The 13,940-nt window shown below is 44.7% G+C and overlaps 1 protein-coding gene across 1 annotated transcript in view; it reads right to left on the bottom strand.

Moving 5' to 3' along the window:
* TRABD2A (TraB domain containing 2A) overlaps nucleotides 1-13,940 on the bottom strand; it is a 72,494-nt gene that overhangs the window by 10,095 nt on the left and 48,459 nt on the right. The window contains exons 3-5 of the mRNA XM_062019056.1: nucleotides 13,026-13,172; nucleotides 10,730-10,904; nucleotides 897-987 (exon numbers count right to left, since the gene is read on the bottom strand). Of these exons, the coding sequence (XP_061875040.1) occupies nucleotides 897-987; nucleotides 10,730-10,904; nucleotides 13,026-13,172 (413 nt within the window). The remainder of the gene's footprint in view (nucleotides 1-896; nucleotides 988-10,729; nucleotides 10,905-13,025; nucleotides 13,173-13,940) is intronic.

Below are 13,940 nucleotides of genomic sequence, written 5' to 3' on the forward strand. Positions count from 1 at the left end.
GAGGGACAGAATGTCTAGCACAAAGAATAAAAGGAGAAGAGTACCACAATTGGGATAAAACTTTTTTTTCCACTGTGATCTTTTAGCAGTGACTATAAGGAGGAGTAGAGATATCTGAGAGACACAAGAGCACAAGTTTGGCAAGTGTCTGGAGAAGGTGGAGACAAGGATTGCAGACCCTATGCTGGTGGCAAAGACCTCTGGAAAGAGGTGAGTCAAGAGCGCAAGTAATTCTTGGTAGAGTGTGGAGGAGGAGGTTATTTGGCATCTTGTAGTTACTGAAACTACAGGGAAATATAAAGACACTCAGCAAGCAATAAAAGAGGCAGGAAGGATACATCCCAAAGGACAACTGTAAGATGAACCAGAACAGCAAGTACTTTGGCTTAAAACTGCTGAAGAGATCATGGGACATGACAGTGATTAGTCATGGGGACAGCTTGCGAAGAGGCTGGGTGGACTCTGGGCAGTCAGATTCCAGGCTGAGAGAGAGTAATCAGTAAGAATCAAAAATAGCAGTGTAAGAGAAGAGTGTTAAAAGGCAGGGCAGTCAAAAGGGAGGAAGGAGGAGCCTAGGAGCATATGTGGTATGAGACAGTGCCCACATCTGGTAGATCAAGCATGCATACTCTATAGCTGTTAGTGTAAGAGTTAAAAACTTACAGAAAGAGAATGTTTTAATTATTACAAAAAAACAAATCAAACCAAACAAAAAAAAAAACAAGCAACCAAAACAAATGCCAAACATAAACCAAATAAAATCCTCTTTCCAAATTGGTCAGGGAAGAAAGAGCTCAGCTCACTGTTAGGTATAGTTCCAGCTGCACTACCTCTTCACGACTGTTTACAAACCTACCCTCTCAAGGGCTGCTCAGCTAAATAAAAGCATGCATTACTTGTTGATGGCTTGTCCAGCTGGAGTGTGTTCCACCTCATACCCTTCTCTCCTCAAAACATCAATCAGTGTGTTGTTCCCCATGAAGTGACCTGAAGTTAAGAGAAAAATGTCATCAGAACTCAATAAGCACAAGAAACAAGAACAACAAAGTTCTTTGTCATCACAGGAGGCCTGCTACCCTCAGTGCAGGCAATGTGTTATCACTCCCCACCAGCACGCATTAGAAACACGGGGTGTCTAATGAATGGTTGCTGAACTCAAATGTAGTTATCCTTGCTCAGAACAGTGATTTAGATGGGTATGTAAGGAATACTCACTGTAGCACATGGATGAATTCCATTTCAATCAGTCAACTTGCTTGAGTGATTTCCTCAATTTGGGCCTTATATTCTTTTTAATTTGATGGAGTGGTAAGAATGTCTTTTATATCACAGTCACCTGTACAGGCCTTCACAGAGAGCCTTTCCTCATTGTTGCTGGTGCAATGTGTTACGTCTGCATGAGAAACAACTGTGTGCTAATGCTGTGCAAAAGAGTATGGGCCAAATGAATAGATGTGTAAAACAGATGCATACAAATACAAACAGGCAAATGATATTAAATAGTCCACAAGACATGATAAATCAGGAGCCACTGAGGGTAGGTATGTAAAAGGATTAGGAGATATCAGTGTTTGCTATCCAAAAGGTGGGCCATGCCTGCACCACGAGAGAGTTCATTAGGGGTCCAGAGGACCTACATACAGCTAGCTAGGTGCAGCTGTATCAGCCTGAGCTAGGTGCAAAATTAAAAAATATCCAGAAGGATCTGAGGTACAAGACTCCACCAAGAGCCTCTCCAGAGTCAGCATTTTTGACTTTTACCTGGGAACTGTAACAGAAAGAGCTTGGTGGTGTTTGAGAGACCCGATCACCAAAAGCAACTGTAAGAAACATGAGAAAGCTTCATCCTCCAAGGTTTAAGATCAAGTAGTGATGCTGTAAGGGAGATTTAGCCCAAACTCACATGACAGGACACTTTCACCTGTTCTCTATTTTAGCTGAACACACTTGAATGCTTGCCAAAAGAAAAGCCCTGGGCCCTGTACCATTAGAGAGCCTGCTATTTTCTTCTGTACACAGCCCTGCATTATCCTCACACCGTTAGGTAAAGAGATGTCTCCAAGAGGTCATTTTACCCTGGCAAGGGATGGGTAGCCATGAATCTCTATTCTTCTGTGTTAAAATTCAAAGAGAAACTAAGAAGCTGTTGTGTGCACTAGCCATGCACTCTACTGGAGGGTAAATAAGACTCCAGTCTTTAATCTGCAGTGAAAGGAGATGGCATGCAGGGACCACAACAGGCAACATGCTAAAACACTACCACCATTTTGCTAATGTGCACTTGCAGATTAGTCTACACACTCAGACATGCATTAAGCACTCCTGCCCTTCCTTGGTAGCAATACACACTCTTGCAGAGCATAGGCTACTACTGTTGCCATGAAATCCTCGTCTCCTGCTTACAACTTTTACTGCCAGTGCATGTAGAGGTGTTTTTGTCTAGGTAAATTGTGCTACGACTATGTGTTTCACACAAATGAGAGCCATTGCAAAGGCTGAAAATCTTCCTGCATCTAGTAAAACGAGGAAGGAAATACTGCACAACAGAAGTTCTGTTTCTGCTCCTGAATTTTTATTTTTCATATGAAACAAGATCTAGGTGAACCTGCTTCTGCAGGGGGGTTGGACTAGATGATCTCTAAAGGTCCGTTCCAACCCCAACCATTCTGTGATTCTGTAAGACTGAATAAGACTGTATTCCTCCTTGAATTTCAACAAAATCTGTGACTCCAAGCTGATATCCAAATTTCCCTGACCATCTCTCAGACTCATGCAAAAGGAAATCCCCAAGCCCACATAACTCTTTATGTCTGCTGTGTTTTCCTTAGTAGAAGGATGGCATTTCCCATCTGCCCCAGAAACATGCCAAGGTCTCACCATCTACAAATTTATCACGACAACAAATTGCTGGATGCATCTGTAAGGAAACCTGATCTGGACTGCTGACCTCCAAGAAGTAGTGGGAACAGCTACAGCACGTGACAACAACAGTGCAGCCACAAAAGCTCAAATTACTCCAGCCACTGGTAACATTGTAAAGCTGGATGTTTCTCTCTGACTGGGCTGGGAGTGCCCAGATGGGCCTTTGGTAACAGAGACTCTGTGGATTACTGAAACAAATATTTTCGAGAACATTTTAGAGGTACAGATCTTAAAATTATTTAGAAACTTCCTGGAAATACCCATGGCAATAGTCACCTGCTATCATTCTTACAGGAATTTTATAGATAAATGGCAGCCAATTGCTGCCATTCAGCAAGATCTCCACTGGCTTGAGAGTTGGGCAGAGAGGAAACTCATCAGGCTCAACAAGGGCAAGTGCAGATTCCTGCATTTTGAGAAGAACAACCTCAAGCACCAGTACAGGCTGGGGATTGATGTGCTGGAGAGCAGCTCTGTGGAGAGAGGCCTGAGAGGCCTGGTTGATAATAAGTGAACATGAGCCAGCAATGTGCCCTTGTGGCTGATGGCATTCTGGGATGCATCAAGAAGAGTGTGGCCAGCAGGTTGAGGGAGGTTCTACTCCCCCTCTACTCTGCCCTGGTGAGGCCTCATCTGGAGTCCTGTGTCCAGAGGGACACAGACTTCTAGAGAGGGTCCAGAACAGGGCTATCAAGATGGCCAGAGGACTGGAGCATATTTCTTATGAGGAAAGGCATAACATTAGGCTGCTTACTTTGCTGTTGGAGAATAATAAAAGAGAAGCTTCATTAAATTGATCACTTAACTATGAGGCACAAAAAAGAACTCCATATTTCCTCGTGTGCTTCCCAAGGCAGGACTCTTTTCCTACCCTTTTATCAGTCAAAGTATCCTCCTATAGCAGTCAGCGAGCCAATAACCAACAGAGAAGGCAGCTCAAAACTGCCAGTGCTCTCTCAAAGGCTGTAAGCACAAGCAAAGGAAAATTCCCAATGGCCTGGAGAGCAGGGACACCCATGGCCCAAGTCAGTGCGACAGGTATCTGCAGCTGAAAAGTTCATCATGTGGTGGCTTCTGACAACGACCCAGAGAATGCAGAATACTATCTTAAATAATTTCATTGTATGGAGGTCAAATTGCAAAACAGACATATTACTTCTCCTACAATTCCAGGTCACTTTAGTGTTCATGACGCAGAGGTGGACAAAATGACATGACATGACGTGACACGACACGACACGACATGACATGAGGTACCTGACAAAGCTAAAATGAGTTCCCAGAAGACATAGCTCTTAGGACTCAGAAAGCACTCATGTGGTACCTCTACCCACAGTGTCTCCACAGGCAAGAATTCTTACAGGGGAATTTTATTGCTCCTACTCTACGGTCTGTTATTCCCTCAGAGGAACCAAAATCCATGAAATAAAAACAAACTTGTGGAAAGGGATGCTCCTCCCTATCCTCAGATCTCTACTTAGTTTAACCTTTTTGCACAAGGATGAGAAATAGTTGATGCTCTGTGAGTGACAGGCAAAGTCCACTTTTCGCATATATCACGAAATGACCTCTTTTCTCCCATACAGTACTAAGTGAGAAGAGAAAGATAAGCCTAACCACATCTTACTGTCAGAACTTGGCAAGCCATGTTGGAAGCAGTCATACCATAGGAAGCACAGAGAGAGCCCGCAGCTTTGCATAACCAAGTTACAGAATCACAGAATCTTAAGGGTTGAAAGAGATCTAGAAAGATCATCCAGTCCAACCTCCTTGCCAGAGCAGGACCACCTAGGAACTCATCCAGGTGGGTTTTGAATGTCTCCAGAGAAGGAGACTCAACAACCCACCTCAGCAGCCTGTTCCAGTGCTCCATCATCCTCATAATGAAGGAACTCTTCCTTGTATTTCTTTGGAACCTCTTATGTTCCAACTTGTACCCATTGCACCTCGTCCTATCATTGGATATCACTGAGCTCCATCCTCCTGACACCACCCTTTACATATTTGTAAAATTAATGAGGTCATCCCTCAGTCCCCTCTTCTCCAAGCTAAAGAGCCCCAGCTTCCTCAGCCTTTCATCAATGCCTCTAAAACAACACACAAAAAAAATCCACCTCTATTTACTTCTCTAGCAGGCATTTTCACACTATCCCATGCTTTTTCAGGAACCAGAACTGATAGTTCAGATATTGTCAATGCTAAACTAAAGAGTTCATTATATTTAGGACTGCTGACATGTTGGTGGTGTGTGTAATCCCAGCTGCAGCCCGGAATGGAAGCTGCTTCTTGACGATGCTGCCCCTTGGACATGCACTGCAATGAGCTGGTTAAATCTCCACATTCAATGAAGAAGCCAGTTTAGCAGCTGTAACTTTGATTTTGATCACAGGCCTCTGTGCTAGCAATAGTCAAATGTGCCTTTTGAGCAGCTCAAACAAAGTTCCCCATGCTTTAGAAATGGCTTTAGAGGTTTTCCTTTCCTTTTGACACTTAATTGGGATTGATAGCCAACCAGTAGGAAAAAAGAAACTATATAGTTCAATAAGAATTGTCTCCCCTCACACTTCCTTTCTAAATCTGCATTTTTGTTCTTCTGTTCATGGTTTTGTGGTGGTTTTTCTTAAATGGTGCAGTTACACTGTTAAATATGGATAGGAGAGTGAATGCTCACATTAAAAAAAATAATACAGATGTCCCTGACAAAAATAATTGTATCTCACAGAATCTTAAGGGTTGGAAGGGACCTCTAACTCCCCCTGCCAGAGCAGGCCACCTAGAGTAGGTCACATAGGAATTCGTTCAGGTGGGTTTTGAATGTCTCCAGAGAAGGAGACTCAACAACCCACCTCAGCAGCCTGTTCCAGTGCTCTGTCACCCTCACAGTGAAAAAATTTTTCCTTGTATTTCTTTTGAATCTCTTATATTCCAGTTTATACCCATTCCCCTCATCCTATCATTGGACATCACTGAGCACAGCCTGGCTCCATCCTCCTGACACCTGTCCTTTATATGTTTGTAAAAATTAGTGAGGTCACCCCTCAGTCTCCTCTTCTTCAAGCTAAAGGGCTCCAGCTCCCTCAACCTTTCATCTTAAGGGAGATGCTCCACTCCCTTCATCATCTTGGTAGTCCTGCGCTGAACTCTCTCCAGCAGCTCCCTGTCCTTCTTGAACTGAGGGGTCCAGAACTGGACACAATATTCCAGATGCAGTCTCACGAGGGCAGAGTAGAGAGGGAGGAGAACCTCTCTCAACCTACTAACCACAGCCTTTCTAATACCCCAGGACACCATTGGCCTTGGCCACAAGGGTCATGATCATCCTGCTGTCCACCAAGACTCCCAGGTCCCTTTCCCCTACACTACTCTCTAACAGTTCATTTCCCAACCTGTATTGGTACCTTGGGTTATTCTTTCCCAGATGCAAGACTCTACATTTGCCCTCGTTGAATTTCATTAAATTTCTCCCCCATCAACTCTCCAGCTTGTCCAGGTCTCATTGCACGGCAGCACAGCCTTCTGGTGTGTCAGCTACTCGCCCCAGTTTAGTGTCATCAGCAAACTTGCTAACAGTGCCCTCCGTTTCCTCATCAAGATCATTAATGAATATATTGAACAGCATTGGTCCTAGCACCAACCTCTGAGGGACTCCACTAGGTACAGGCCTCCAACTAGACCCTGCCCCATTGATCACCACACTCTGCCTTCTTCCCTTCAACCACTTAACAATCCAACTCACTGCCTGATCATCCAGCACACATCTTCTCAGTTTTGCTGTGAGGATGCTGTGGGAGACAGTGTCAAATGCTTTTTGAGATAAACCACATCCACTGCACTACCACCATCTATGCACCTGGTTACATCTTCAAAAAAGGCTATCAGGTTGGCCAAACATGGCTTCCCCTGGGTAAAGCCATGTTGACTGCTCCTAATGATTCTCTTGTCCTTTAAATGCCCGGAGATAGCACCCAGGGTTAAGTCATTCCATCACCTTTCCAGGGATGAAGGTTAGGCTGACCAGTCTGTAGTTACCTGGCTCCTCCTTCTTGCCCTTTTTGAAGACGGGATTGACTTTTGCTTTCCTCCAGTTCTCAGGCATCTCTCTTATTCTCCAGGACTTACTGAAGATGATGGAGATTGGTTTAGCAATGACTTCTGCCAGCTCCATTGGTGCATCCCATCAGGGCCCATGGATTTACGTACATGCAGACTGCTAAACTGATCCTTAAGCCTGTCCTCATCAGCCAAAGAAAAATCCTCTTTTAACCTGACTTCCTCTGGAGTCTGAGGCTCCTGAGGACATTCTCCAGCAGTATAGACAGAGGCAAAGAAGGCATTCAGTAACTCTGCCTTCTCCGTGTCCTGTGTCACCAAAGCACCAGCCTCATTCAGCTGTGGGCCTACATTACCTCTAGTGTTAGTTTTATCTGCAATGTATTTGAAGAAGCCCTTCTTGTTGTCCTTGCCCTCCCTTGCAAGGTACAACTCCAACAAGGCTTTAGCTTTCCTAGTTGCCTCCCTACATCCTCTGACAACAGTCTTATGTTCATCCCAAGTGGCCATCCCATTCATGATCTATAGACCGTCTTCTTCCACTTGAGTTTGCGCAATAGTTCCCTGTTTAACTATGCGGGTCTCCTGGCTCCCTTTCTTGATTTTTTACCTGCTGGGATGCTCTGATCCTGAGTCTGGAAAAAGTGATCTTTGAACAGAGACAACCAGACTCTGCTTGTTTGGGAATATAAGACCCAGTACTGCTCCTCTCCTAGTTGGCACATCCACCATTTGCATCAAGAAGTTATCATCAAGGTACTGAAGGAACCTCCTGGACTGTAAGTGGCTAGCTGTGCATGTCTTCCAGCAGGTGGCTGGGTAGTTGAAATCCCCCATGGGAACCAAGGCCTGTGATTTTGAAGCTGCTCCCAGCTTCCTCATCAACTTCCCCATCCTGATCAGGTGGCCTGTAATAAACACCTACTACAATGTCACATATGCTAGCCTGACCCTTAATTCTAACACACAAACTCTCAACTTGCCCCTCATCCTCTCCTGGACAGAATTCAGAACATTTCAGATGCTCTTTCACATGAAGAGCAACTCCACCAACTTGCCCGCCTCCCTGTCTTTCCTAAAAAGGACACAGCCATCCATGACCACACTCCAATCATGTGAGCTGTCCTACCATGTCTCTGCAATAGCCACCATATCATAATCCCTTGCCCATACACAGACTTCCAGCTCCTCCTGTTTATTCCCCATGGATTTGTATAGAAGCAATTCAAGAAGGAAGCCAATCGTGTAGCATTCACCCCCAGCACTGGCTTGCCACCAACTCTAGCTTGGCTCAACTCTAGCAGGCCTGGTTTTATTCCCTTCCCCCTTCAAAATTAATTTAAAGCCCTTTCTGTGAGCTCCACCACCTCATTCACAAGGATCCTTTTCCCCCTTTGAGACAGATGAACTCCACCTGTCACCAGATCTGGCATCATGAAAATTCCACCATGGTCAAAAAACCCAAAGTAGTGGTGGTGGCACCAGCCTCTGAGCCACCTGTTAATCAGTTGTGCTTTCCTTATTCATTCAGTCTTCCTCCTTGCCATGAGAGGAATGGAGAACACTGCTTGTGCTCCTGATCAATTGAGCATTCTCTCCAGTGCCCTAAAGTCCTTTTTACTAGCTTTTTTACTTCTTTCCATAACCATGTCAGTACCAAGCTGCATTACCAACAGCGGGTAGTAGTCAGTTGGACACACCAGACCAGAGAAGTTCCTGGCAGCATCTCTAATCTGGGCCCCAGGGAGGCAGCAGATCTCTCTGTGGGATGGGTCTGGTCCACACATGGGGCCTTCCGTTCCCTTCAGAAGGGAATCACCTACTACCATAACCTTTCTTTTCTTTTTAATTGAGGTAGTCCTACCAAACTGCAAAATGTCCCCAGCAAAACTGCAGGAGTCTTCCTGTACAGGCTGACAGCACCAGCAGTGGCAAACATTCCCAGATGAACACACTTGAAGAAATCTGTACTTGGTGCTCAGAAATCCAGGGGTAAATTTCATGACTTTGCCTCAAAGATACACACAGTTATACTTTAAAAGTACATGTCGGGGTACAGAACTTGGTGACACTTTAACCCAGTTAGTAAAATTATGGAGGTAAAAAAGATAGAAAATGTTGCATATGACGCAAAGCAAAACAAGGTAAGCAGGTGCTCTGGGCAGAGAGGAAACTCATGAGGTTCAACAAGGACAAGTGCAGAGTCTTGCACATGGGAAGGAACAGCACCATGCACCAGTACTCAGGAGTACTGAGGAGTAGCTCTGCAGATGGGAGTCCTGCACCTGGGAGTCCTGCTTGTGCCCTGTGGCCAAGAAGGCCAATAGCATCAAGCAGAGTGTGGACAGCAGGTTGAGGGGGGTTCTTCTCCTCCTCTACTCTGCCCCGGTGAGGCCTCATCTGGAGTCCTGTGTCCAGTTCTGGGTTCCCCAGCTCCAGAGGGACAGGGAAGTGCTGAAGAGAGTCCAGCACAGGGCCACCAAAATGATCAGGGCACTGGAGCATCACTCTATGAGGAAAGGCTGCACGAACTGGGGCTGTTTAGTCTGGAGAAGGGGAGATTGAGGAGAGATCTTATTAACCATTTACAAATATCTAAATGGTGGATTTTCAGGAGGTTGGGGCATCCCTTTTTTCGATGGTATCTAGCAACAGAACAAGGGGTAATGGGATGAAGCTGGACCACAAAAGTTCCACTAAATATAAGAAAAAAATATTTACTGTGAAGGTGAGGGAGCAGTGGCACAGGCTGCCCAGGAAGCATGTGGAGTCTCCTTCCTTGGAGGTCTTCAAGACCTGCCTTGGCTTGTTTCTATGGATCTGATCTAGGTTGACCTGCTTCTGCAGAGGGGCTGGACTAGATCTCTAAGGGTCCCTTCCAACCCTACCATTCTATGATTCTATGATCTAATGATCAAATCTATTACAGTTCAAATTATCATATGTAATTCCATATAAGAAATTAACATCTATAGCTATGCAGCTGTATTAAGAACTGTAAAGAGAAAGGAGCTTTTTTTGCCAATATATTACACCTGTGAACCACATCAATCCACTTAGAATCAAGTCACTTTTATTTATTGAATACGTCATCAATCTTTTCTGATTTTACCACATCTAAAATAAAAATACAAAGAGCAGTTTAAATGACAAGGGAGGTATTTATAAAACCACGGTCACCTACAAACCATGGGCTTGTTTGGATATAATAGATGATAAAAGTGGTTTTTTTTAAAAAACACTCTTCCCTTGCATTTACTGAGCCCCTTGGAGTCAGAAGTTATTATTCTTCTTATAATTATTTGTTAATAATTTTTATTATTATTTCTTTTTGTGTTCTTGAAAGGTTTATTCAAGCACTAGTGCAACCTCTGACCTGCTACTTTTCATCTCAGCTCCTCATTTCTCCCACCTTTCTGCCTTAGCTGGCAAGACCATAAACATATATGTCTAAAAGCTGTTTCTTTTGTGTAAGCGCTGCAGTTGGTTCAGTATCTTTGGCTATGCACACAACAAATAAGTCTATGACTAATAAATAATGCAATCAATGTGGATACTGTGAGCTTTTCACAAACTACATAAAAACAGCCTCCTACACTGAAAGTTTCCCTACTAGGGTGTACCTATCAGAACAAAGTTCTCTTCTGTGTCCACTATGGTAAAAGTATTGACCCTTCTTTAAATGAAGCAAATATTTGTAGAAAGCTTCTAACAGAAGTGGAAAGAATGTGTTCAGCTTGAAAGGCATCTGACGTACCAGCTCCAAATGCAAAGAAGAAACTCTTGTCTGGGTACTCTTCCAGCAGGTCCTTCACCCTTCTGCCCATTCGCTCATTTCGCTTGTAGATGAGCTCCTGACGGAAGTAGCTGTCTATCTCTTGGGCAGTAATACGTTCATGAGCTGGAAGTGTAGCATCAATGAAATTTGGGACCTAAAGTAGAAAAAAAGTCTTAATTAAAGAAGCATTTATTTCATAGGCAATCATCATGCACAGGCCTTTTGCTCCACCATTCAATGTGGCAATCACCTTGTCCTTCAAGGCACAGTAGGAAAAATCTGAAAGCTAAAAAAGACTCATCAAATTTCTAATAATGCATAGTGCTTCATTTTTCTCAAAATATCATTTCATAAATCAACCAGATTATTTTTTTTAATGCAAAGTCAACAAATAATGTTTGCCACATTGTAGATCCCAAATCCTGATTGCTCAGCTGAAGAAGCTAAATGTTTGCCCATAGTTATCTTCAGCTACATACTTTTTTCTTAAGTTGTCATAGGTATAATGTTAACTATAATGATAATTACACTCTTGTAGGAAAGTTTGACTGGTGGCAGAGCCCTCAGGCTGTCAAAGAATAACTCTGCAATTCAAACTAGTTACCAAAAACATCCCCAAACTTTCCAAAAGAAAGAGGGACAGACTTTGTAAGGAGGTATTACTACCTCCAGTTCCCCTGTTCTCAAGGTATCTTTAAAAATACTGGTTTCCTCCCCTGGGGCCACCAGGACAGTGGTGGCTGCACATTGTCCTGAGCTCTTGCTAGAAACAAGGGTCTGGAGTTGCAGCCATCCTGGCTTCTTGACAAATAGGTTTAAACATTGCAGCTAAGGGGACTGCTAAGGAAAGGGTCTTCAAGCAGTGGTTTCTGGGGAGCAGAGCCACTAAGCCAGAAGCTTCCCCTTGCAAGGCTGCAGCAGACAAAGAATCTCTGGAGCCCCTTAGAGACTAGTACTGTTTCCAAAGGGTTCTTAGCCCACAGTGGGTCATCTATTGGGCAAACATGGGGTTAAATACAATTTAGAAGAGTTATGCTTAAAAACATAAGCTGATAGTCTTACAGATTATGAGTACCCAGCTCTGCTGTGGGGGAGAATGCCCTGTAGTGGACTTGCTCCGTAAGTAAAGGGCAGTTGCTCCCTCTGAGACATGCAGGCATGTCTCGGCAGAAGAGCTTCTCTCCAAGGATCTTGAGGCAATGCCAGCTGTCTGCAGTCTGTAACACCCCAGCAGAGTAGTGACACAGCATCTGTAAGCTCTTACAGTGCCCACTTCCTTTGAGAAGTCCTTTGAAATGTATGAATGAAGTGCACTTTGTGAGAGCCAAGCAGTGTTAACGACCAGGTTGCCCTCACCTCCAGGCTGCAGAGAGTGCTGCAGGACAAGAAGGTAAGAGTATGTGCGCAAAGCTCAGTGTCAGGGAAGGAAGGGCTAGCATGACAGCACTGCACTGTATATCTCAAAAGGCCATAGGGAAAATGTTTGTTGAGCAGGGAAAGCCCAGATATCAACACGCACTTGTGAAGCCAGAACCTGCATTTTCATTGATGTGTACCAACTGCCAAGACAAGAATAGAGAGGCCTGACGTCTCAGTCTGAGGTTAGCTAATATAACAGTCCAAACAGGCTAAATTGGTCCCTGCTGGGCATTTTCTCGTGGTTTAAAAATCAGAGCATTGCATTCCACTGTGCTGCTTAGGAAACCATCTCCATAAACCAAGTCTGTGAGGCCTCAGAAGGTTTTCTTTTCCTCAACATTCAGTTTAAATCTATCTTTTCTCTGTTTCACTTCATTTCTCTTCTTTGGACCATGCCTACAGCACACAATCATAGTGATGGGGGACATAAAAAATCGTGCAACTTGCCCAGCCTTACACAAGCAACCAAGCCATAAGTACATTTCTCTGTGACTATTTGCACAAAGGAGCCTGATGTTGCTCTCTGTTGGCACTAAGTTTGCTCATACCTAAGACAGAGTAATTCCACAGGATCCTTAAGAAAATAAAAGATTAACTTATAGAGCTTTGATGCTAAAGCAAACACAGCGCTCATTCAAAAGTGAAAGCCTGATGCACCTTTGCTGCTTGCCTGCAGCTGAGGTTATGCAGTCTCCTGGGAGAGGGTGCAGGAAAGAGGATGTGTCAGAAAGCCAGAAATGTGCCCTTGGCCCTCACCTGCAAAGGGTCTGCCCGAGGAGAGAGGAGCATGTGTGAGGTGGGGATTAGCGTTACAGAGACATGTGCATAGTTCAAGGGCTGAGGTAGCAAGACTCACTTGAGAAGTGTCATGGTTGAAGATGATGGAGCTGAGGTCCCCACAGTTGTAATGCTTGATAAGGTCTTCTGTTGTATAGGGGATCTGGAAACTGCCTGCTCGGAGGCTCTCCTGTTGCAAGAGAGTCTGATTCAAAGCAAAGACCACCTGAGGGAGGGGGAGAGGGAGGAAAAGACAAGAGTTCCTGGTGAGTTCTTCTCTTGCCCCTTGAGAAGGTCACAGACATACAGCCACCTGACACGAGCTCCCTTAAGCTGTTCCACGTCCATGCATGTCCAGCCTGTGTCACCTTCCACATCTGCAGATACTCACATCTGAGGTCCCACAAGCCTGCTCATGCAGAACTGACTCACCACATGTAACTCCAGGAGGTTTTGCCCATAATGTTATTAATACAGAAGATATGAAGGGGTAGACTGAAATAGGAGTGACCTTGCTTCCCTAGATGACAGTTTGCCTGACCGCCATATAGCCCTATTGCGTGATGTTCTCCTGCCCTCACAGCTCCTCAGCCACCTACCTAAATTAAGCATGGCTGCTTCTTGTTTGCCCTTTCTTCCTCACCCACGAGGAACATTAACATTGTCACTTCCTGCGTTATGTCTCCTTCTCCCACACACTGATTTCAGGCAGGAATGGCTCTCCAGAGCAGGCTGGGGAAAGACAGCTGCACGGGGATGCAGGTGACCCTCCCTGATAGGCAAAGTCTGAGGCCAGCAGCCTCACACTCTCCACTGGTGGACTACCTCTGCAGGCTGCCACTGCCAACTCCCTACTTTTCCTTCTGACATTCACCAGGGAATGCAAACACTCCCATTCCCTCAAGCCCAACCAGCCTGGTTGCCACAGCTCCTACCCCCAGCAAGTCTCTCCCTTGGCCAGAAAGGAGAGGATCAGCAGAATTATCCTCCAGAT

The sequence above is a fragment of the Colius striatus genome, chromosome Z (assembly GCF_028858725.1).
Source record: "Colius striatus isolate bColStr4 chromosome Z, bColStr4.1.hap1, whole genome shotgun sequence".
In the NCBI taxonomy this organism is placed as follows: Eukaryota; Metazoa; Chordata; class Aves; order Coliiformes; family Coliidae; genus Colius; species Colius striatus.